Genomic DNA, 27,541 nt, shown 5'->3' with positions numbered 1-27,541 from the left:
TCGAATGAATTTAAAGGAATATTAATCTAAATATAATTAATTTTGAAACAAATCATATGAATTATTAATATATATATATTTACTACATGTAATAAATATTATGTATTTATTAGTTATTGTATTATAATATATAAAATATATTATAAATATATAATATATATATTTATTATATGTGTAAGTACATTATTATTGTATATCATGATAATACAATTATATATATATATATATATTTATATCTCATATGAATAATTTAAATATATATGTGCCAATAACTATGAATAATAAATTGATTTTGAGTAAAATCATCGAAAAAAATGAGAATAATTGATTCTAAATGTCTTTTTTAATTACTGACACATAGAATACAGTTGTAGGTGTTAAATACAAATTAATAAAACTTATTTTTATAAGTTGCTGTATTTTAATCTTAAATTGCATTCGTTTAAAGATCCGGTGTGTATGATCATGTTAAAAAATGACGTATTTTCTCTTGACTAGTGTCGGTTATTTGTATGTTTGTTTGTTTGTTTGTTTTTTATTAATTATACATTATGCTATTGTTTTAATTATTTATAATACAATCTTAGCAACTTAAAATGAACCATTACCGACTTACAGTCCAATTAATTGCACAAGATCACCTTGTTCAGTGTCAGGCCTGGTTTAGATGTGAGTACAGCTGTTGAACACAATAAATTTATAATGAATATATATGTGTATATATATATTCAATACAATTACAATTAAAATGTGTGAATGTTTCTGTATGTTGTAGATTTTTTTAATTGTCTTCGAGCCCGAATTTGTTCCATTGAAAAAAAAAATTATTAATTTTTTTATTTATTTTATATGAAAGTAAATTCCATGAGCCTTAAACCAATTAAAAAAAAAAAAAAAAAACAATGGATGTTAAAAAAAATTTGTATTGTATCGAGGATTGTTCAATTAATTGTCCTATATCGTATAAAAAAAAAATCATCATCGTCATTAGTGTCGAATAAACGTCGAATGAATAACTTTCAATTGTGTCAGAATTTTTCAAAAATAATTTGACTGTTGTTCTTGCTAGTGTAACAATTGTGATTAATGAAAATTTAACAATGTACAAAATTCATCATCTCGTATACCTTTTGTTCCATTTCTTCGCGTTTTTTATTAATTTTTCTTTGCTTGGCACGTCTATTTTGAAACCAAATTTTTACCTGTAACAAATCAACAAATAGAAATCAATTAAAATAACAAATTATTGTTAGGGATAAAATTGAAAATTGAAAGAATATTTATATAAACGTATTAATTTATTTAAATAATTGCAAGTAAAATGAAATACGTGGGAGCTTTTACACAAATACTACAAACCTAACTTGACTCTATTTTTCTAATTTCAAAAATCAAATGTAACATTGTTTTACTGTTTATAAAAAAAAAAATTAAAACCAGGGATGATACAATAATAATAAAAACTCTACTATAGTTAATAATTAATACCTTTTTTATATTAAATAGTACATCAAAAAATATATAATTTCATATAGAAATTCAAAGTTGACTTTCATATGTCTTCTAAGCGGTCAGCTAAAAAATTAAACTATAAACGTGAGTATATACTATTTTTAAAACATAGGGAATTTCGTTGAATATATTTTTTTTTCCTATCACCAATAGCAATCGAATTATTCGGGTGGCTTATTTTAAATTCTTCACCCGGAATACACGATAATTGGTTGAAACATTTGAAGACTATTCTTTTCTCATAATTTTGAAATTGTATATTAAATTAATTAATTTAACAAAACAAAAAATACAAATATAATTTATCGTATTATTTATTATTGAACAATCATAACAATTGTTTTTATTTAATAACGATAAGCCTAATTATTAAACAAAATTAATTTTAAATATAAAATGTTAAGTATTATAATAAAGTAGTTTTAATAATAAAATTAATAGAATAATTTAAAAAGTGAATTTAATCGATTTGACTTGTGAATTACACACATCAATTATTAATTTAAGGTATATTAATTAATTAATCATTCGAAATAATAATTACCTGACGTTCGGAAAGAGATAGGGTACCAGCAAGTTCAGTTTTACGTCGGATTGTGATGTAAGTATTAAAATGAAATTCTTTTTCAAGTTCCAATCTTTGAAAATCGGTATAAACCACTCTGTATTTGTCTTTGGTCCGAGTTTTGCCTGTAAAATAAATAAATAATAATAATGTAATAAATTACAAAACATTTAATTCTATACATTTCATTAATTCTTTATAACAGATCATTATTTTATATTCGTTATTAAATAATTAATTATTATCAAATCATTTACATCGGAAATTATAATAAAAATGAAAAATAAACGATAAAATGAATTTGATTGATTAATTCATTCTCATTTTACGTTGTGTTTTATTATTTACTTTTTACTTCTTAATTCTTATTTTTTTTTTTATAAATAAAAAATAAAGGTAAGATATAACTATTCGTAATAATGAAAAAGCACGAGTATATTCTTAGAATAGATTCGTTTACTAGGAGATAACAAGACGTTATCGCGAGTATCATGAAAACTTCTTTATCCCTTTTTGCTCTATTACTATCGTTATTAAACTTCGCGATAAGCATTCGTTGTTGATACTTATATTGATACTGAGAAAAGAAAAAAAAGAAAAAAGAATTGAAAAAAAAAGAAACAAAAATTAAATATCTATCTATTAATTATCCCAGTAACCAATTCATTAATAAAAATGAAATAAATAAATTTTAAAAATATCATTTCTTTACTGCACTAAAATATGTCTTTTTTTTATTAATCATACAACCAATTATTTATCTTAACATTATTAATAACGAAAGAAGAATTTAAATAAATAAATAAGATGAAATATTAATTTAATAATAATTAATTATAATTCTATAAGTAATGTGATAAATATAATTACAAATGCAATTTTAAAATATATTGCAAAAATTTTAATATGCAAAGATTAAGACAAAATAAAACGTATTAAAAAATATAAATAATTATTATTAGAAAAATATTATCTCTATTCTCACAAGTATATACCTTAGTAGAACAAAATATTGAATACATGTGTATTTAATATTAAAAAGACATTGTATCTCTTTTTAATATTAAATACACATGTATTCAATATTTTTCAATATTTTGTGCTACTAGGGTAGTATTAACAAAATAGAATAAATTCGGACAACTATACCTAACGTTTTACGTCTGATCTCAGGAAATAAATTCTTCCAAATCTAGTTTTTTGAAAATTCTCAAAAATATACTACTATATACTAAAAAATACTACGTGGAGATGTTTGCATTATACAAAAATAATATTTAACAAGAATCATGATATTTATTGGTTTTTAACTTGCAAAGTGACATTAAATATTGTGTACGACAACAAAATTCAATTTAATTAATTGTTCTTATATTTTTTTTTCATTCATATAGAAACTATATGTTTCAATGAAGTAAATCAATGACCTAACCTCAAAATAAGCTTTTCTCATTGGTGAGAAAGTATTAATAAAAAAATAGCTGGAACAAAATAACTCTGAAAAATGAGAAAAGTAAAAAAAGAAAAAACATTTAAAAAATGATAATGGAATTAAATATTTCTTAGAGGAAAAACTAAAAGAGACATTTATTTGATTAGAAGAACTTAAATTCAATATTACAACAGCCACGCGTAATCTGTGCACGAGAATTAGTAATACTCTTCTTTATAATTATAATTTATGGTGACACAATTTAGTTGATACGCTTTTTTAAAGAACATCGTTACAACTTACCGATTAATAATTCTATTCGTAATTAAAAAAAAAAAAAACGAAGAAAAATAATTATACAAAAAAAAACTATTATAATATAATATATATATAAATAATTCTTACAAGTGATCATTTTATTTTTACTGCATAAAAAAGAAGTCTTCGTTTTAATTTTTTATTTCTATTCCAGTCATATACATATAAAAAAATTATTATACATAATAATTTTTAAATATTTTTACATTTTAAATTATTATTTATAAACAATAAAAAATTTTAATTATTTTTTTATATTATTTTATATTATTTTAATATAAAATATTTTATAATAATATTTTATTATTTATTTAAATATTTTAATTATTACATTAATAATAATATTTTATATTATTATATTAAATAATATAATAATTAAATATTTTTATATTTGCTTATCTTAAATTATTATAAAAAAAAATAGTTATATTATAAATAATAATTCAATTTTTTTTTTTTTACTGCATAAAGAAGAAATCTTCGTTCCAGGTTACAAAATCAAAGAGGAAAAAAAAATAAATAAAAAATAAAATACACAAAAGAAAGAAAGAATAAAAGAAGGAATAAAATGACGAAGAAAACGATGATGTTGAACACGATACGATGTGTGAATAACTTTACTCGACGTGGCATTGTAAGAAGAACCCGATTACGCTTGTACGGAATACAGAATGGAGAAGAGAGAGAGAGAGAAAGAGAGAGAGAGAGAGAGGGAGAGTGAGAGTGAGAGAGAGAGAAAGAAAGAGTGCTATAATAAGAGCAGCACCTAGGAATGAAGGACCGACTGACTGAGAGAAACAGAAAACACTAAAAGAGAGAGAAGGAAAATAAAAGAGAAAAAAGGATAGAATATATGTATATAAGAGGAAAAGAGAGGAGGAATGAGAGGAACGATTAGATAAGACTTGTCGGCAAGATCAAAGGCGTGAACGTTAATCCACCACTCCTCGATAAGAGTACTCCGAGGTCTTTGAGGTGGTATCACGAATAGGCTTCGACCTTAGATTTTTCGACCGTTCAAATAGGTGGATCCAGTATGGCTGGCTGATACACAAACTTATACACAGTACACACACATATACACGTTGAATTTCCTGTTAGAAAAAAAAAGAGAAAAAAATCAAAACGACTGTTTTCCTTTTTTTTTCCTTCTTTCTGCCCCCTACAAGTCCCCCTGTGATTCCATCAAACTACGGTGTTTTTTTTTTTTTTTTCTACTATCGTAATTCATCATCGAGAAGAATCATGTCGAATGTTGTCAACGATGTTTGAAGATTATTACGAATTATATTTTTCTATTGTAAACGATGTAGTTGTACATAGCTATGTCAAGTGTAATGATTATTTGTTGTGTAAGTGATTATTATTATTTCTCTTTTTTTATTTGTTTTCTTTTTTCTTTTTTTCATTAGTGCTCGAAGATACGACACGCGATATATTAGAGAACAGATTATCTAAGGATTTGTCTGTTTTTGTTTGTTTTCTTTGTAGATTTTGAAATCAATTAGTTATCCTATATATATTATATAGGATATTAAGATATAAGATATAAGAATTATATATATAATTCTTCACACTATATAGATGAGAAAATTTTATTTAACTCATGTAACCAATAAATTATAATTTTCATTGACAAAAATAAGAAATTAAATAAGAAAAAAATTAGATCATTTAACGTAGAAGAAAATTGTTTTTGCAAATCATTAAATCAATTATTATTTTACTCTTTAATAAAAGAAAAGAAAGAAAAAAATAAATAAATGTCTTCGTTAGACAAGGATATATTTTGTATATAATACAAATTCAATTTTATTAGCCCCATTCGTTAATACAAAAGGATAAGTAATTATTGCATAATTAGAAAAATTGTACATACATATTATATACATTTATGCAATCAATAATTATTCCTATATTCATTAATAAGTAGATAAAAATTAAATTAAAAAAAATAAATAAATACAATCCTTTAACGTAAAAAGAAATTTGTATTTTTTAGGTTATGAATTTAATTATAATAGCCTATTAATTAATACAACATAAAAAGAATTAAATAAACATTTAATCTGAACCAGAAAATTATTCGTCGATCATATAAAATGAATTAATTTATAACTTATTTTACTTATTCAACGAACAAAATAAAAATAAATAAAGAAGATATTAAAAAAAGAAAAAAAAAAACAAGAAAAAAACAGAAATAAAGAAGATATTCAAAAAAAAAAGAAGGAAAATAAATAAATAAAAATGTCTTCATTAAATAAGATATTATAAGATTTCTAGCGAGATATCATTTAAAGCAAACTAAAGTAACGTTTAAAGTATATTAAGCTTAAAGAATTCTCAACTTTTCGAATCTCTATCGGGATCACGAGTGATCGTTATCAAAACGTAAGTACATCAAATCTCCTCCTTCACCACCTCCTCATATATATAATGGCTCTTCTCTATCCCAGAATCACAGCAAACGTACGAAAATTCTTTTTAATGCATGAGGACTTAATAATAATTTAAGTAAGTATAAATATATATATATATATATATATATATATATATATATATATATATATATACACATGTATAAATATATGTATCTCTAACTATCGTTAAAACAACAACAATGACGTCAAAATCATGACTCTTAAGAATTGATAAATACTTCTTCTTCCCTTTTTTTGAGGTTTACACATATTCCCTCTTCACACCTTTACCCTTCACCTAACCTTCACTACTTTCTCACTTTCTCTCTCTCTCTCTCTTTTTCTCACTTTAAATCTGTAAATATTTGACAAAGCTTGTAAGACATGATCGCCTTATTCGACTTCATTTGATATAATGCACGTAAACAGATCTTATGTACAATGAAATATTCTTAAACCGTTATCGAAAGTCAGACTTTATCTTTTTGTCAAAAAAATAAAGAAAAAAAGGAAGAAATAGATCGTAATCAACACAGATCAAAAAGAGAAAAGAAAGAACGAAATTAAATATTCCTCCAAAAAAAAAAAAGATGTAATTTGAAATTTTGTCGTAATTTCGATTTCTTCAACGTAAGTTTCGTTTTCCTTTTTTTTTTCTACGTTGTAACAAAGCTTCTAAAGATTTTCAGGATTAACACGTTAAATTTGAAAGTATCATATATATATATATGTAACAAAAAGAGAAGTAAAAAAGACCCAACAACTATAAAAAAAAAAAGAAGAAAGAAGGAAGAAAAGAAGAAAAAAATAAGAAGGATGGGTAATAAAATGAAAGAAAAAAAAGACAAAAAAAGAAAAAGAATAAAAAAAGAAAAAGAAATGTGAAAGCAAGAAAGAGGAAAACAAAAAAAAAAATATTCGAAGAAAAAGAGTTTTTTGTGTTGTTTTCACGTTGAGAATTCGTTCTTCCTGTTCTTACGGGTCCCGTCCAATTTTCTACGAAATTTTTACACACACCTGAACTTTTCAGATCCGAAAACGTCCTTTACGATTTTTCTCGAGGGATTTTCTCTCGCACGAGGCTGGTGCCACCACCACCACCACCATCAACCAACCACCAACTACTAACAAACCAACCACCACGGATGTGATTGTTTGAAAGGGCAAAAGCAAAAGAAAAAAAAACGAGAAATAGAAGGAGTTTGAGAAAAAGAGAAAGATAAAGATAGAAAGAAAGAGAAACTAGTGTGTCGTTTCAATATAAAGTCCTGTGTGAGCTCGTGAACGTTTACGTGACTCACAGTATAAGGGATTACCGTCGGCCTTTTTCATCTCTTCGATATCTGAACACTCTCATAGTTACGATTATACGTCAACGATTCTATCAAAGTCATAATCACTCTATCGTCGAACCATTTTTCTACTCTTTTCGAATGCTATAATAATTGTTTTACTATTTGTTTTCATTTTCTTTTTATTTTCTTTTTGTTTCTAATTTGATCGATCAATTTCATATTCGTCGCAAAAACTTATCAAATTGTTATTTATCTTCGTAGTGATTATACATCAACGATTCTATCATAACCATAAATATTCTATCGTCGAATCCTTTTTCTTCTTCTTCCAAATACCATAATTATTTTACTATTTTTTATTTTCTTATATTTTTTTTTTATTTCCAATTTGATTAATCAATTTTATCGATTATTAGTCGAAAGAACATATCGAATTATTATATTTTATCTTCGTTTCGAATTAAAAAAAAAAAAAATATATATATATATGTATTTCTTTCTGGTTAATTCTTTTGTTTATCGCATATTTTCAATTCGTGCGTGGAAAAATTATGAAATTCGGCGGTGGTAGACACACCGATGTTGATAAGGATACAACATCACGGTCGTTGATACCTCAAGAGTCTCTCCTCTCTATCTCTTTCTCTTTCTCTCTTGGATGGAAGAATTTGGAAAGGTTGTGTGTTTGTGAAACGTATACGCAACCACATCGTGCATGTTGATTCGTGGATTACTGGCTGATTTACTTTTAGAATCACAAACGATATTTTATGATCTTAAATTCATTTCATTTCTCGTCTTAAGTTTTTTTTTTTTTCCAAGCATTTGAAGGATTCTCTTTCGAAATTTCGTTATAACTCTATTTTTTTTGTTCTTTCTGGGAAAGAAGAAAAAGAAAAAGAAAAATAAGTATCTAGTATCTAAATCAACGATCAAATGACTTTAATTTTATTCTTCCAATTGTCAAAAGAGAATAATCGATAAGTTATCATTCTAAATATTAATAATCGATGAAGAAAAATAAAACAAAACAAAAAAAAACAGTACATATCGTTGTCTCTTGTAGATCTTTGAATAATATCAAAAAATGTCATAATCTTTCATTCTAAATATAATAGGGAATATAATAATCGATTGAAAAAATGGAGTTCAAGGTAAATTGGTATCGCGATAAAAATATCTATGTAGTTAGAGATGCATCCGTAAGATAGAAAAAAAAAAGAGAAGAATAAAAAAAAATAAAATAAAAAAAAGAGAATAAAAAGAGAAAACAAATATATGAACGAGATGACTAAAACGTGCTAGTTATTGCGTATGATAAGAGAAAGAGAGAAGCAAAAAAAAAAAAAAAAGAAGAGAAAGAGAGAAATAGAAAAAAAGAGAGAATGAGAGAGAAAGCAGTGAGACAGTCAAGGGAGAGAAGAAAGTGTGCTCGTGGGACCCGTTGCCACCCCATTATAGCATTTGCTCTTCCATTTCGAGCTACGAAATGGCAAAAGCGCGTGCCCTGCTTTCCCTGCCAAGACTTAAACCATACACCCACCCCCTCCTATGGTTCTCTCACCCTCTCACTCTTTCTCTTTCTCACTCATTTCAACCCCTCGCGAAATTTCCCGACGTTCACGCATCTCGCCCGGGGTACTATTCGTCAGTGGCATCACAATTACTCGTATTGTGCCATCCTCACATTTGTATACGAGCATATACGTTTCAAATAGACATCAGATTTATTATCCATCGAGTATTCTTTTCGTCTATAATTTTTCAAGACAAGTTACTGGGTGTAAATGTTAATAGAGTAATTTATCATTTTTTTCTTTTGTTCTTTTAATTACGAATAAGATTTCTTATAATTAGAATATCTAGGGATTGATGACAACGATTTATGTGATTTAATTATAATATTTTTTAACTATATATTATTTTAACAATATAATATTATAATTATAAAGAATTTCTATTGTATTTTATTTTATTAAATTATTATTGTATTATACCCTTATGATTATTAATTAACCAGTTTGTTGAATGATTGGCAACGAGTTATGTAATTTAACTGATGATGGAAATTTTTTATTGTGTGTTATACTATTATATGATACTGTGATGATTATTAGTTAACTACTTTGTTGAATGATTTGCAATAATTTATGTTGATTTAATTAAAGATAGAAAATTACTATTGTGTATTATTATATCAAATAATTATTATATTATACTGTGATGATTATTAATTAACTAGTTTGTTGATTGATCTGCAATAATTTATGTTGATTTAATTAAAGATAGAAAATTTCTATTGTGTACTATTATTATTATTATTATTATTATTATTATTATTATTATTATTATTATTATTATTATTATTATTATTATTATTATTATTATAATTCTATACAAATTATTATTATATTAAACTTTGATGGTTATTAATTAACCAGTTCGTTGAGTTATCAAACTGAAGATAGAAAATCTCTATTGTATACTATTATATCAAATTATTATTTTATTATACTGCGATAATTATTAATTAATCAATTTGTTGTAGGAACCTTTTGGAAAAATATATATTTAAATTGTGTCATCAAAATGAAACGTTGACGGGTATACTTGTCAAACATAGAGTATATTTAACTGTTGTAAAATTAAATTATGTTTTAATCAAACGATTGTTTGATATTTTTATAAAATTAATAATTGTATTGCTATACAATATTTATTTATTTATTTAATTTAAATATATGGCTGGTCTATAAAGTGATTAGTAAAATATTTAATCTTTTATTGTTGAATGATATTGAATAAAATCATTGTATACTCGTCAATCATTGCTAACTGCTTAATTAATTGAAAAATTAGCATAATATTGTAATATTATTATATTAAACAAATATATAAATAATATTAATATAATATAGAATTAAGCTCATTTAATAAAGGTTCATATAACAGCAAAAAATATTATATAAAATGATACGTGCAATTTAAATTCATCGAATTTTCCTATGATTAAACTTAAATAAGAATTTTTATTATACCACTTACAATGAGATTTATGATTAAATAAAAAAGAAATATGTGTGTTATTTGAACTTCCATTATTTTTACTACCTGCACTATAAATCATAAATATATGTGCGAAATAAATTGGAAAAAATGTTGTGTTTCAATTTGAAGAAATATTTTTATACAATAGATTTTTAAAATGTTTTATTTAAAACGCACACATTATTTGATAATTCGATTTTGAGTTAGTATCATAAATAGACCACGCGTATACCAAAAATGATAAGCGTTTGATAAAATGTTAAAATTATAAATTCTTTGATTTTTATAAGTGCTGGAGATTTACTTTCTAGTAAAATAAATATCAAAATTATAAAATAAAAAATTTATATATAAAAATTATAACTTCATTTATTTCGTATTTCAATCCAATAAGAATAATATAACAAATTTTATTTATAAAATTTACAATTTCTATGATTTATTATTACTCTTTTAATTTCTTCATCAATCATTTTATTAAATCTATGATAATTTAAATTAAACGTTTCTATCGAATTTTTTTAACAATTAATTTTGAAATCAAATTTTTAAATAAAACATCAATTATGTATTAAAATTGTTGATATTTCTGATAGAACTTTATCTAACTTGATAAATGTTTCATAAAATTTCGGATAAAGTTTTTGGCTCTATTTTTTTTTCCTTGATAATGCAAATATTTAACCAATTAATCGTCGAGTAAATTCGTCTAACTAAAAAAAAAAAACCTACTTTGAGTAACTACTCTTTCATTACGCCGCAAGAATCATTATTGGTTCACGGTTTAAAAATTTTAATAAACATTATAATCAAATTTTTAATTGATTATTTAATTAAATTGTTTTTGTTTTAATATATATTATCTATCAATAAAGCAAATATTATTATTTAATTTTAAAATAACATCTTACGTATAAGAAACGAAAACTGTATAGGTGAGAAATAACGTGTTAGCCCTTTTCTCTCCGACGGCCGTATAAAAACACCTTCAATAAGTAGACGACAGGTATAAATGGCATAAAGTCGTATATAAAACAAATACCACATTCTATTAAATATAATATATTTATTATATTCATATATATTATACTATACCATATTTTATTTTTTATCAATGTATGTATATGTATAATATATTGTCTATTCAGCTGAATATTTTTGATAGATTATTATTTCAAATATTATAATTAATTAAAAAACATGATACTATCGTCATTTATAAGTGCGTTGAAAAAAAAAAACTACGAAATAAAAAAATAAATCTTAAATTAAAACAGTAAAAATATTTGCATTATATTATTAAAAGAAAATTTTGATTTAAAAGCTATGATTATTAAAAATTAGTTTCTAAATCAAATCAATACTTGTTTTACTAATCGTCGATTTCTTTTACACCTTTTTATTAATTAATATTCTGATAATTTTGACTAATTCTCTTGTTAGTATTCTATTTTTTGTTTATCACGATAATACGAATATTTATTAAGCAAAAAGCAAAGTAATTTTGCCTAACTAAAAATTAATATTAATTCGACAACGAAAAATAATCTAATATAAAAATATACTATTTGTATTTAAGATACGAAATATAAATGAATTATTAATTATTTTTCTACATTTTTATAATCATCATTCTATATAATGAAGAATTATCATATATAAATTAAAAATAAAATATAACTGAATAATATTTAATAAAAATTTATATATACAAATATGTAATAAAATTACATATTTGATATAATGAATTTATAACAAAATATGTAATAAAATTACATATTTGATATAATGAATTTATAACAAAATATGTAATAATAAAATTATTTGTGTGCGGGAAATAAATCAAATAACTGTTGTAATATGTATCATAAAGTTTGTGGAGCAAAAAGAAAGGTATCGTACGTTCGTATATATCAATTGTGAACTGTCAGCGACGTAATCAATCAACAGCAGTCACATTTTCTTACAAACATGACAGAATGAAAGAATTGAAATGTCAAACAAATTGAAAGATCATTCGAAAAATTTGACGTTTATCTGATAGTAATCTTAAACACTTAAACGTTTTGAATGAACGATATTTTTGAACTGAATTCTATCAAAACTTAACACTTATCATTAATATTTTAAAATTACAAAATTATTCGCGATTTATTTAATTTGTTTATAATTTAATTTGTTAATAGAAAAGGATATCACAAAAAATTATGATTCTTTTATCTATTCTGATAAAAAAGAATTTATATAAATAATTTATTTCATAATTTATTTGATCTGAACTAATTTTTATCATAAATGGAATAATACATGAATTTTTCTAAAAAGAATTATAATATTGATGTTAATTTTTTTTTTCTTTAAAGACAATGTTTTTAAATCTGAAAAATTTCGAACAACACACACACACACACTCAATGTTTATTTTAAGAAATACATATCTATACAAAAAAAAAAATAATAAAAAAAAAATAAAGAAAATCAAAACAATAACTACAATTATTTACTACCTGCATATTCTCATCAAAAAAAAAAAGGATTAGAAATATAGAATATTTATTTTTAGTCCCTCATTGTTAAAATATAATATTAAAAAAAAATAAAGAAAACAAAACAAATTTTGGATCATTTTCTTTTTGCTTATTGTTAAACTTGAAATTTTGGAAATTAGTAAAGTTTCTATTTGTACCACTATGCATTTAAAGATGGAAGATGAACCTAACCTATTATTACCGACGGTGAATAAAAGACAATGCACAATTGTATTAGAAACTACCAAAATGTATCTAAAAATTCTCTGGATAGAAAAGAACAATTGTAAAGAAAAACCAACTAAATTGTTATATATATATATATTATAATGTATACTTTTTTTATAAAATAATTTATTTATTAGAAATAAAACAAAAATAAAGAAATTTCTGGAATATATAAGTATATACATATATTTTTTTTTTTTGATAAAATAATTTATTTATTATAAATAAAACAAAAATATAGAAATTTTGTGGAATATATAACAAAATAATATTCTTCGAATTCTAAAACAAACGTTTCCTTATTTATTTATCTATCAATGAAATTTGTTATTTTATTATTTTCTATTTTCTATGATTTTTCTTAACACTGTTTCGTACAGTTTTTAAATAAATCAATGAATACCTGTTGATCAAATTCTATGTGTATTTCAATTTCTTGATAAATACTTATCCAATGATAATGATTTTTCAAATTAAAAACTATTTGATCTTCCGATTCTACTATCTTCAATTGTAAAATTAATTCAAACAGAATAATACGTAATACAATAATGAAACGTGCAATTGAACAATCATAAATAATTGATTCTTGTAAACGTAAACATTAATATTTCTATTTAAATATAAAATTGTACAACCTTTGTTATTAAAACATTATAAAAGACCTTTTCATTGAATTTATTTAAATGTTAATATTACGTGAATATTTTATCATTTTTAATATTTTAAACATTAAGTTTAGGTATGCAAGAACCGATCAATAATATGTTAATGTAATTCTAAAAAAAAAAAACAAATTTTGTTATATCCATCTTATATAATATTCGATGTTTTAACCTTTCATTTTACAAGCGAAATAAACAACGAATAAATATAAACGAACGCTTGTAAGTATTAAAAAAAAAAAGAAAAAGGAAGAAAATAAAAAAGTTACATCTAGGACAAAAAAAAATTGTCGTTTTCCTATTTACATTAAAAAGATTGAAAAATATTGTCTCAACTCGTTTAACGTTTAAGAATAACACAATCAAAATCATAAATGATTTAAAAGTCAAGTCGTTTAATAACCTAGTTGCGTAATAAATTCGCACGAGTTTGCATACGTCGCGAGTATTAAAAAAGTGAAGAAATAAAACAACGCGAACTATTATAAAGATCTATATATATATATATATATATCATTCGTATGTATTGTTAAAGAAGAAGAAATATTATTCTAACGAACGATCTTCTTTCCTTTCATAAAAGGTTAACGATCTCTATTTATTCGAACGAGAAAATAAAATAAAAAAAAGAAAAAAAACGTTCCCGTTTTGCTCATATAGTTAATTCTAAGAATCTTATTCAAGATTCTTTGAATGCGGGAAGAGAGATACCAAAATGGCGGCCCCCGTCAAGATTATAAGACCGTGGGCATCCATATTGTGTACGTTTTTTGTATCGTTGTACTCGAAGAAAGGAAAAGAAAATTCTTAGTGGTCGAAAAAAAAAAATAAAATAAAAATAAACAAGAAAAAAAAAGATAAAGAAGAATATTTCTTGTCTATTCGTGCGTTATTTGTACGCATGCTAGTACTCTCATATGTGCGTATATGTGTATATATGTGCGTTTGTCTACTTGTCCAAACAAAAATGTATAGAATAGATGATTTGCTGCTGGTTGCATCTCGACAGGTATAAGCGAATACAAGTTTTAAGCACGAAAATCGTAATACCGTTCTGCGATACACAAGATTTTCAACGATGCAGGCAAAGCGGTCGGCTGCAATATAACCATAAAATGCAGATAATAACCGTTGGCTAGGTAGAGGTAGGTATTGGAGGGTCGCACGGTCGTGAAATGGAACTGGCTAAAGAAAAATGAAAAAGAGAGATGAGGAACACGTAGAAGAAGGAAAAAGAGGAAAAAGAAAGAAAGAAAGAAAGAAAGAAAGAAAAAAAAGAGAAGAAAAAAAAACGGACTATAAGTCGTTCCCCCATCTAGAAAGTAAGAAAGAAAAGTTAAGGCCTATGACAAGAGAGACTCGAATGAAAAAGGGTGAGAAAATCTAGATAATTGCAAAGCTGCTTCTCTCTTTTTTCTTTTTTTTTTTGTTAAAGTCGGCACTTTTACCGGACACAAGAAAAAATATAGAAAGATAGAAAAAAAAAGGTGTCGAATATAAGAATAACAGAATGTAAAAGAAAATACGATGTTTAAGGATCGACTTAAACGATATTATTCGGTGGATTAGAAAAACTATCGTTATTATTATAAATATTATTTTTTTTTGCTCGCAAAAATAGTTTAGTTTGAAGCAAATTTGTCCTTTAACATTAAATTGCAATTAATTATTATTTTCTCTGTATAGTTTCCTTTATATATTATTTATATATAGTTTATTTTATATTATAGTTATATTAATTTATTTATAAATATATATAAACTATAACGACAGAAAAATAATTTTCAAGAAATACTATTAACCTCAAGTTTTAATCATGAAAATTGTTAAACGTCTAATTAATTAATTAATTTAACATTAAATTCATTGTATTATACTATTTTTAAATATATTTTATTTTTCTGTACGTGAGATATAAAGAAGCATATTAAAGAAAAATACAAAAAATAAAGAAAAGATACATCGATTTGAGGCCAACGATCATTCAATAAATAAATGTAAAACAACATCGATAAAAATCACATACAACATGCCATAACATTTGTCATTTCTCCTGCTTGCTAACAATGTTGCTTACAGCATATAATTATTTTCTCGATAAGAAAGATTCTATTAATAATAGAAAAAATTAAATAGAAATGAAGCGGGTACGATAATTATTAATGAAAATTTTCTCGTACCGGTACCATCGAGTGTGCAGAGCTCGTGAATCGTCGTAGCTTGGTTTTCGTTGGAATCCGTTGCTACGTTGCAAACTGCAACATTAGAAGAGACCACAACTCGCAGAACTTTGGGGAAAATCTCGCCAAATTATATAATATATTTTTAATTTTACGAAATATTTTTTTAAACATATATATATATTTTTTTTGTATTTATGGACATTTTAAAGAATCCCCATTCCCAAACATAAGAGAAAAAAATTGATTTTAAAATGAATAAAGGTGATATTAATCCTGTTAATTATTTATACAGAGTATTATACGCGTCAGTATAGTTGCGTCAGCATGATTCATATATATATACATATATATGACATTATACAAAAAAAAAAATTATCATTAAAAACGACACATATAATAAACATTTAACTGTATAATTTTATCCGAATTTTTTCATACAAAGCATAGAAAAACGTTCAACGTAAATCACCTTTTTTCAAAATAATTCGAATTTTTTTTTTTTTTTGTATTAATCTTTAATCTGATTTTAATACTTTAGAACTTTTAAAATAATTTTTCATATCTAAGAAAATGTATGTGTATAAATATATTTTTCAAAAATTTATACCGATCATCGTACACAAACGTTTATTCTCGTCATTTCAAATGAAAATAATGTTTCATTCTATTCGTCTAATTGATGAACATTTTTTTTTTTTTATGTTTATGTTTGTCAAATTTAAGATTGTAAAAAAGTAAAATGTGTGAAGAAAAATCATATAGGGTCCGAGATGAAAAATCCAAGTTGACGACGAGAGACCAGAGATCGAGAGAGTGAGAGAAAAAAAAGAGAGGGATTATCTTACAAATATTTGAGAGCAATTAGATGTTTACCCGTCTGTTACCGTGTTTACATTGTTTCCCCGTATCTAGTCCGTTCAGACGTGTTTATAACCTTTCACGTATATATATATATACATATACATATACGTGATATGGTTAAAAGGTCCTCTCTCACACTCTTTCTCTCTCTCTCTCTCGCTCTCTCCTTCTAACCTAATTTTTGTTCTTTCGTTCAAAAAATTTATCTATAAAACAAAAAAAATAATAATTTTATATTATAAAAATTTCAACGAGATTTTGTTTCTCTCTTAAATCGTCTTCCGTGTTTTAATACGATAAAATGAAGTAACATGAAAAAAAAAAAAATGAAAAAAATACCATAAACTATCTCTTAAATTGTCATAACCGACTACTATTTTCATCCTTGGTAAATTTTAATCCCTGGATAGGTTCGATCGTTTTTCTTTACGCGATATCGGGACATGACGAGATAAGATAAAAATACAAACAAAAGGTAACTAGGTGGCGAATTAAAAGAAAAGAAAATAAAAAAGAAAAATGATTAATGTAAAAAAGTATATTAGTGATAAGTGTATAATTAATTTGAAATTCAAAAATATATATTTTTCAAAATTGATCATCGAATTCCGTTTTTAACGTTATATGTATCCCGTTAAATAGAACTTATTGTTATTAAACTTTTGAATGTCAACAGAAGTAAACACAATTTAGAAATCTTTATAAATAATAGTTCCTTATTATAATTACATCGAAGTATCGATAATGTTCGAAGAATAATAATATTGTCTTTTGTGTTCCTAATTTTACGTATCCGCTTATCGGTTATTCATTTTGATATATTTATATATATATATATATATATATATATATATATATATTTTATTAGATTGTATATAATAAAATATTATATATATCAATATAATTACAATAAAATATATTCTTATTGTATAAATATATTTTATTTGTATTAACGTAATCAATCATGCAGGATATCGATTAAATTTGTTGGAATAAATCTTTTTGAAAGTTTGACGAAAATAATAAAAGTACGTAGCTTGTTTGAAAAAAGAAAACAAAATTAGAGAGATGACGAATTAGAAGAAAAAGAAGAAGAAGAAGAAAAGAATGACAATAAACATAATTGAAAAAATATGAATAAAAAACTCACCTGGAGTTGGTTGATTTTGATAAGATGGTCTTCGCATCCACCCATAAGGACTTCTAGTTAATCCTTGTCTTACATGTGCAGAGGTATTTTCTTTGTTATTTATAATAACAGAATTACTGATGTTATTAATAATTGCCGGTGAAACGGACGGTGTACCGGGACTATTTTCCGACCAAAACGAACTACCAGGTAATTCTGATCTCGATTGTGCAACGGTATTTTCTTTATTATTCATATTAACATTCACATTGGTCTGACTGAAATTATTACTATTTGCAGTTGGTGAATTTGATGGTGTACCAGGGTTACTCATTTCACTACTGCTAATAGTATTTGGTGGACTCAACCATGGTGATGGATCTGCAATTGGTGGAATTTGATTCTGTTGCACATTGGGTGATCTTTGTTGCGAATGTTGTTGGACTATTAAAGATCTTTGAAGGGATTCTTCTTGAGTAAATTGCGATTTTTGAAGTGGTATTGCCGTTGTTGGTAATTGTTGTTGAGATAATTGTTGCTGTTGACCGTAAAACTGATGAATTTGGGATTGCTGATTGCTCGAATGATGTTGATAACCCGGATATGGTTGATATTGTATATGCGAAGAATAATTATGCGAATGTGGATGAGATGACCAGGCATTGAAAACTTCTGGATGATCGAAGTATTGTGATGGTCCGGCATTTTGAAATGGTGTTGGTGTTTGTGGATATGGATGGGGGTAACTTGAGTACCAAAATTGTTGAGCAGTATCTGCAATGGTAGGAGCCGTTGGTGTAGCAGTAACATGTTGAGCCTGTTGACTGGGTACATGTTGCTGAATTGGTGTCGATAATGGCTGCGACAATGGCTGCTGTTGTTTACAATACATGGCAAACGAACGATTATAATACGAAACTACACTATCAAGATCTACCATTACTATGTTCTTTTTTTAAACATTCAACAGTATTTCATTAACCACTAACATAAGATAAACACGACCAAAAATCACTGGTTGTTTTTTATAATCGTTCTAATATCGAAATAAAATATTGTCCATTCGACTTAACAATAATATAATCGTTGAAAACTTCAAAAATGTAATTTTTTTCCTTTTTTTTTTTTAAACTTATCTGAAAGTTTTTGTATTCAAATAATCCACGAAGAAACTGCTTTCAACACTTTCACAATGTCGCGAATTTTAAGTTGGATGTACCTTATTCTTCGTAGAAAGAAAAAAAAAGAAAGAAAAGAGAAAACCAAATATGCTTCGGAATTAATTAATCTGAATGAATTAATTAATAACAACAATAAATTATTATGAAATGTTTTATATATATATATATATTCTTAAGCGAAATGTAAATTTTGATTTCGACACTGATGTTTCGAGCTTTTATATACGACTAATCCCACTCGACTGTAAGAAGAAAGGTTGCCGCTGATGTACCTGACGAGTGTCCGCCTACGGTTGTTGGTCAATCCCCACTACACTTGAAACCAACCAATCTGATTGGTTCTATGATGTCAACAAGCCGCATGGCGTCTTATTGCGCCTTGACAGCCGACGCAGTATATACGCCTCTTTCGTGATCCCTACCACTCATCGCCGTACCCAATTCAACCTTCCCTTCATTCCCTTCGTCATCCTAAGTGCTCCCTACCACCGCCTACCAACGTAACCATTTCCCCTCTACTCTCGAACCAGCGCCACAGAACTGCCAATGATACACACCTCTAATTGTGAGCTTAATTTTCTTCTTAAACAAATTAACTACAAATGCTTAATAAACTATAATTTTTTAAATAAACAAATACTTTGAGTGAAGGGGAATTACTTAATTATTTTTTCTAATTTCGTTTTTAATACTCGACAACGTATGCTTATTTTTATTCTTGTTCGTAACCGAAGTTTTTACATTGTTCGAAGCCCAATTTTAATTTCTTTTGACAAAGAATAAGATTTTAATTGAATTGAACTGTTAATAAAATATTTTTTCTTATTTAGGTATTATTATAATTTTTTTCTAATTTCGTTTTTAATACTCGACAACGTATGTTTATTTTTATTCTTGTTCATAACCGACGCTTTTACATTGTTCGAAGCTCCATTTTAATTTCTTTTGACAAAGAATAAGATTTTAATTTAATTGGATTGTTAATAAAATATTTTATTTTATTTTATTTAGATATTATATAATATATATATTTTATAGATTTTTACTATTTACAAAGTGCAGGATTTTTACAAATTATCGGGTACGATAATTTGATCACGCGCGTCTATAAAAAAAAAAACAGCGGTACACGCTGTAAAAAAATTGTTAAATTGTTAATTAAAAATCATTAAAATAATTAAAGGTCATTTATATACCAAACAAAATACACTTTTTTATATTCAAACGGTTACCTTAAAACCCTTAATCAATGTCCTAATTGATGAATTATATTAGCGTTTCAATTTTCAAGAGGATCATCAAATCATCAAATAAAACTGTATAAGTTTTGGAAAAATATAATGGCTCATCAAATCTTTACCGAAACAATATAATAATATTCATACTTATATTGTACATCTAATCTAAAAGTTATTACTAATATAAAATGTTTATTAAACATTAATTTAATTCTTTCAAAAATAACAAGTAACGTATTTTCACACTTAATAAGAATTTTATTTGATCGTGTTAAGAATTTTAAGATGATCTAACAAAAAGGTTGGAATAGTTGCTGTAACTCCGGTCGTTAAATTCGTCTTTTAAAACTAAATAAAGGGCAGAAACAGGCAAACGTTGAAAATAAGGGTGTTGGAAGTAAGGGAACACCTGATATGTTTTCTTTTTTCTTTTCATTTTTAGTTTAGCATGTTTTTAATACTCGCATTCCACTTACGATACGAAAAATCAAATAGTTTATATCGGTGTCTGTAGAATTGACAATTCACTGGAACTCATAATTTATAAAGGAGAAAAACCATGGTTACTTATAAGAACAATACTAGGATTTATAGTAGAACTTCTTTAGAATGTTATAATTTACGAGTGATCCCAATACCTATAACTGTTTCCCATAGAAACATGTTTTACAAACATTCTCTTTTTTTACCTGATTTTTATCCCCTAAAAACCTGATTTTTTTACTACTATTTTTTTAAGAATATAATGGAAAACAATAAAATAAATTTAAAAAATTCGTTACGCAAATAATATATAATAAATATTTATAAATTAAATATGATACATGTTTAAATTATATTATTACTCTCGTAAAATGCAATTCAATGTTCTAAACGGATCCTTACAACCATGTAAAATTAAAAAACAATCGAGGACTAATATTTTTTCAAAGAACTTTAATTATAATTATAATATGATAATCACGTGTGCCTGTGCTATAACTGAATTTAAATTTAAATTGTTTATCATATCTTTAATTAACAAAAAATTTAAAAATTAGATTCCCGTTTGATTTTCATCTAAGGAAAAAAATAATATCGAAATAATAATCAGCGACCCTAAAAATCCTTAAAATACCAATTTTCAAAAAGATTGAATCAATTTTTAATAAAACAATCCGCAATTTTACATCCGCCATTTTGTTTAAAAAAAAAATTACATCAAATAAATAATCAGCGACTCCTAAAAACACGCAAATACTAATTTAAAAAAAAATTAAACTACATCTTCGTATGCATCCTGCATTTTCGTGATTAATTTTTCATATTTCAGTAATTTTTCCATTTCATCTCGAATCATATCTTTTAATCGCAACCTTAATGCATATTTTGTATAAGACAGTAATTAATAATATATGGAACACAAATAATTGATTTATATAAAAAAATTGTTTAAAAAAATAAGTATTGAAATGAAATTTTTAAACGTGTATATTTAACTTTGAAATTTATTATTATTATTTACGATTGTCATCATTAATATTATATAAACTGATGATTGAGTTCATAAATCTTCAAATCACTTGGCTCAAATTTAAGGTGGGGGAAATTCGTAGTTTATTGCAGGTATGATTAACATTTATAGACATTGTTTATGGCGTTTACCTATCTCATAATACAAAATTCCAACATTTATACTTGCAACGACATGCACATTATACATAAGTCTACAACATACAATACTTTTAACTATTTCTTCAAATATGTACCTAAACCATAATACTATGATAAACAAATTTGACACAGAGAATCTTCAGAGGATTAAATTTATTCTTACAATAAATCTATTAACTCATTAATATTATCACCTAATCACTTGCTTGTTAATAAATTCATTTATAATATCGTTTTTAAAATCAAATTATTTTTATATAGTTTACTTTACGATAATATAACAACAACAAAAAATTTTTAAAACAATAAAAATTTGTTCACAAATACCTTGTTTCTGTTTTCTTAATCTTATCTTTTATTTGTATTATTTTAACTAATTCTAAGAAAAGAAACATGTTGATAAAAACCGATATATTAATATTTGAGTTTATATTTTGTTACAAATTACAAAGATAACAAAAATATCAGATAATTTTTTGAACCGTACAACATAATCTTTGAACAGAAAGGCAGCTGAGAAGATCAACGACAAAGGTTTTCAGTCACAATATTGGGTTTTGAAAAATACTGTTAGCTACTTTTACAAACCAATTCTTTCTTTTCTTCTATTTCTATTTCTACATGTAGAATTTGTCCTTGAGTTTTGTATACCTTTTTTTCATCTTTTCCTTTTCTTTTGTGACTTTAATAGGAAACGCTTCCTTTCCTTTCAACACGTATCTTTTTTTCTTTATTGAAACGAAAAACTTTATCTCAAGTTTTTCAGGATCGTGTCTAACCTAACCACACACAGTGCTGCTGACTCAACATCATGTAATAGGTCTTCTACTATTATACTCCTGAATTTTCTATGAAGTGAACAAAATTTCTTCATCTTTTCCAATACATACCTTTAAATTCGTAGAATTCTTTAAATAATTATTATATTTATTAGTAATAATTCTATGTGAATATTTTTCAAAATACGGCATATGGAATTGAAGAAAAAATAATATCAAAATTATGATTCAAATTAAATCAAACAATTATGATCGTCATCGATAAAACTATATATATATATACATTAGTATAATTCAAAATTATTTTTTAAAAATAAGATTCATTCTTCTTATTTGATTTTGATCAAAAAGATCAATAACTTCACTTTTGATTTTTTTACAATACATACATATAACAAAAAAGTGAAATTACGTATCGAACATTGAAACGTTATACTAATATAACAGTTCACATTTGACACATATGACTTACATATATGTGTTTGTTCTTGTAACCATATGATTACAGTATCAAACACAAATGTTACTAGTATCTTTCGTTCTTTTAAATATTACCCGATAGATTTTTATTAATTTTTATAGAAAATTGGAAAATTACACAGAATAGTCGAATAATAAAATTAACTGCAAAGCAAAAAAAAAAAAAAAAAGGAAAATGAAAAAAATAATTGATACATTAGTATATCGAGAAAAATTAGGATTGTGGTAATTACTGCAGACGAGCCGTCCCTGTTGACCAGTCATCTTAATTAGCCGACAGATGATAATGAAGCAGTAACATAGCTTTTAATCTTTATGTCTTTGGGGTACGGTTAAAAATTCGTTAAAAACGAACGACAACTTTTCTAAAGGTAAAGCAAATATTTGCATGTGAAATCTTGTTTTAAATGAGCATCTTATAAAAGGTACAAAATACTTTGCCGTTTTCATACTTTCAAAGTATGCCAAATAAAAAAGACAAGTCTAACATAATTTCGTTAGATTTTGTATCTTACGTTAAATTAATTAATTCGTGATTATTGCTTGCTTTTTTCAATAGTGTGTGTATGTGAGTACATGAGTGTGACGGTATTTTTGTTTTAATACTTGTGAAAAGGTTCCTTTTATCTCACATTAAAAAATTCTATCATTTTATGTTAAAACATATATTATAAAAAGAGAAAAAGTAAGTCAAAGTTTGAATAATTATTTTCTTTGAAAGTTTTTTAAAATAAAGATAAGGTAGTATCTGATTAGTATCTGAAGGTGAGTTATGGCAAACGTAAAAAAATGACAAAATCTCTCTCCTTTTTTTTCTATCCATCCTATTGTTATTATTTCCTTTACTAACTTTTGTCTGAATCATGTCCATGTTCGCAATGCAGCATATGTTCCACCAATCCTGTCTTTGATTTCCTTTTTCTTTTTTGCCTAAAGTAAACATTGACCTGATCGAATACAATGAAATACCTTGAAAAGATCGTCAGAAAAAAAAATCTTGAGGAATGTTTCCAATCAGTTTTATATTCTGGACAAAATATATCTACTCTTATGTAATTCTTTAAAAAGTGTTATATAATAAGTTGAAAAACATGGGAGATGAATTTAAGTATCGGAGAAAATCCTTCGAAATGTATTAGGTCGTCCCGAAAATTTCTTCCCTTTTTTGTGATGATAAATTAAACAATATTGCATGTGTAATATACTTTTTTTTCTGTACTTTACGTTATTTTACTAAATAATATCGATGTTACTCTATTTTACCTTTTTCTATACTTTAAATTGTTCAACCTAAAAAATATTGTGCCAGTAGAATTACTAAAAAAAAAGAAGAAACTTTTAGGACGATTTAATATTATTTAATCAACATAAGCTATTTTGATATAAAAATATATAAAAAAAAGAAACCATCGAGTCATATATATATACACACATATCAATATTCAACATAATAATATATGAGCCGCTTATTTTGAAAGTCGCTTAACTCGATTTATGTTTGAATTGAGATATTGAATGGTTTGCATTTCAATGCAACAAAAATTTCATTTCAACCTTACAGCAAGTACTAAAGAAAAGAGTGTGAACTTATTAATAATAATATTATTATGTAAATATCTTAATGCTTTTAAAAATTGGTCAGCAGGTAGTGACTAGTAGTCAAAGAACAATATTTGGTTGTAAAAAAGTTGTAAACTGTCTACTACTGGGGTCACTACCTATTGATGAATGGTTAGGTATATATTCTTGAAATGCTTTCACAATAGAAATTTCAAATGTTTTGTCAAACGGCAATGTTGTAAGTTTGTAATGTATCTACCTCAGAAACTACTATATTCCGATCTTTTTTAAATTTTACGGTAATGTAAATAATGTATTTTCTTGAACGTGAATCAAGATATAGATAAGATTAATTTCAAAAAAGTTCTTTTTTTTTATTTGCAAAGTATAGACAAAATTTCAAAAAATATATTGAACTTTTTTTATGTAAGCGTATATTATTCACATTTTTAATTTGTTTTTTTGCTGGAGTAAGATTCATATAGAAGGTATATACAGGGTGGATCATACAAAAGGGTTAAGGAAGAACAAATCCAATAATAGTCACAAATTCAATTAAAATTCTGATTTCAATCTCATTAAGAGATTTATTACTCTACCTGTTTCTGCTACTTTTATCCGCAATTGACACCCCAATCCCTATCACCAATCAGACAGCAAATAACAACATAAGTAACAATGATTTACACAAACCAACCAATTACACTCCCTTATCTTCCATCACTCTTCCTTCCTACCATTTCTGACTATGAATAATTTCTTTTTCAATTTGGAAACCATTTTATTTTTTTTTTTTTTTCAAGTTATCTCCATACGCTGTGTGATGTAAAATTAAATGATTTTTTGTTAAATTCTAAAAGATTCATGGTATTGATTGGTGATGATCAATTTGATGAATCTTAGCTCGATACTTTTGTGAAATGCTCCCAACTTGTGCAATAAATATCAAAGAATAATCAAGATAAATTCTGGTACGAAAACTTCCTTTCTGGCATCTGATATTATAAAAAATATCGAACAATAAAATCTTTCTCAAGGACAGAACGGAGGAAAAAGTATTAAAAAAAAAAAAAGCAATAAAAAACACAACTCTCTAAAAAAAAGACCTTGAGAAAAATTCTTTTCACCATTAGAATCAAACTCCTCACACTTCCCTCCTTTGTAAAAATAGTAGAATTTTTTTTTCCTTTCCTTTGACATTTTTTTTTATAGAACAGTAAATGTGGAGAAGATATTTTTTATGTGTTTCCATTTATTTAATTCAATACAAAAGACATTAGAATATACACCAATACGTAACTAACATCTGAAATTTTAACATCAAGATAATGCCACATATCTTTACCATTTATAAATATTTTATAAAAAAAAATTGCTTAATTTTTAATCAATATTTATAACATAATTAGAAATTAGATTATTTCAAATTTATTATTTTGAAATTAATTGGGAGGGAGATCTCTGAATTAATTTAAACAATAGATATACTCTATTATATAAACGATAAAAAAAAGGAAACCTTTTTTATTATTAAAATTATTAAAAATATAAATTACGTAAAAAACCATAACTCACCTTCATACTAATTTATTGGGAAAAGTAATTGGAAGTATATTTTTACATAAAAAAAAAAATAAAAATATTTGTACAAAAGCCTTAAAAAAATTTATGTTCATTTACAATCATCGTTGTTTGACAACTCGATCATCGTATTATTGTTTTAGACAATAAGAAAAATGTTTTCCTTGCGGTATTATACCTTCTATATAAAATTTTATTGCTGCAAATAAAATTAGTGATCTGTTAACAGAATTGTCTAAATAGTTTTTCCACCCACGAAATAGCCCATAGATTTACCAAGAAACAAGCTAGTGAAATACGATTGTCACTCCGTGACGTTGTTAACTATCAAAAAATATTTAAAGGTCTATCTATCCATGAAGAAATTGCCCGCTATAAAATAATTATAAAACTGACCCTTACCTCTGACCTTAAACACTAAAAATTTTATATGTTATGTGTATAAGCACAGTTTAAAGCATTTTCTTAGATCCTTTTTCTTTTTTTTTTTTTTACTTTTTTTTGTGTGTGCTTTATTAACACTTATTTATCCTTAATAGAAACATTTTTTCCCAACATCTTCCGTTAACCTTTCCTTAACCCTTTTCCACTTTTTTTTCTCCAATAGGCTCAAACGTTTTATATATTTTCTTTTTGTTACACGAGAAATACGTTCCACAGAAACTCGTAAAAATCGAAACACGTGGTGACCAAAAAAAAATCGTAAAATGGGAAATACTTTCCACGATATCCGAAAAAAAGGTCAAGCATGAAACGAAGAAAAGACAATAAATGTTTTTAATTTTTTTTTTTTTTTTTTTTTATTAAAAATGTTGGGAATAATATTAAGTCAATTATTTTCGTAGCTAGTTGACAATATTATATAATATTTCAGTTTGTTAG

At 25.1% G+C, this 27,541-nt stretch overlaps 1 protein-coding gene across 2 annotated transcripts; it reads right to left on the bottom strand.

Annotated features, from left to right (window-relative positions):
• Positions 1-249: 249 nt before the first annotated feature.
• cad (homeotic protein caudal) lies at positions 250-19,554 on the bottom strand. Of its 2 annotated transcripts, XM_089175922.1 has the most exons (4): positions 18,209-19,554; positions 2,057-2,202; positions 1,128-1,202; positions 250-679 (listed from the first exon to the last, which is right to left on the bottom strand). In XM_089175922.1, exons 1-4 carry the CDS (start codon positions 19,125-19,127, stop codon positions 653-655), a joined length of 1,167 nt encoding a protein of 388 aa, XP_089032048.1. In that variant the 5' UTR covers positions 19,128-19,554; the 3' UTR covers positions 250-652. The 2 variants fall into 2 exon arrangements, with proteins under 2 accessions (XP_089032048.1, XP_089032047.1); XM_089175921.1 differs by lacking the exon at positions 250-679 and having other exon boundaries at positions 990-1,202.
• Between the last annotated feature and the right edge of the window lie 7,987 nt (positions 19,555-27,541).

The sequence above is a fragment of the Polistes dominula genome, unplaced genomic scaffold (genome assembly GCF_049000335.1).
Source record: "Polistes dominula isolate Pdom_NZ unplaced genomic scaffold, Pdom_raw_medaka contig_21, whole genome shotgun sequence".
NCBI classification, from domain to species: Eukaryota; Metazoa; Arthropoda; class Insecta; order Hymenoptera; family Vespidae; genus Polistes; species Polistes dominula.
The sequence above is the reverse complement of the archived record's forward strand: the minus strand, read 5'-3'. Positions and strand labels throughout refer to the sequence as shown.

Excerpts from the sequence above, each read along its gene's own strand:
- cad (XM_089175921.1), bottom strand. The coding sequence starts at position 19,127 with ATGGTAGATCTTGATAGTGTAGTTTCGTATTATAATCGTTCGTTTGCC. Across the intron at positions 2,203-18,208 it reads TCAAAATCAACCAACTCCAG|GCAAAACTCGGACCAAAGAC; the intron begins GTGAGTTTTTTA and ends TTTATTTTACAG. Across the intron at positions 1,203-2,056 it reads TATCTCTTTCCGAACGTCAG|GTAAAAATTTGGTTTCAAAA; the intron begins GTAATTATTATT and ends GATTTGTTACAG.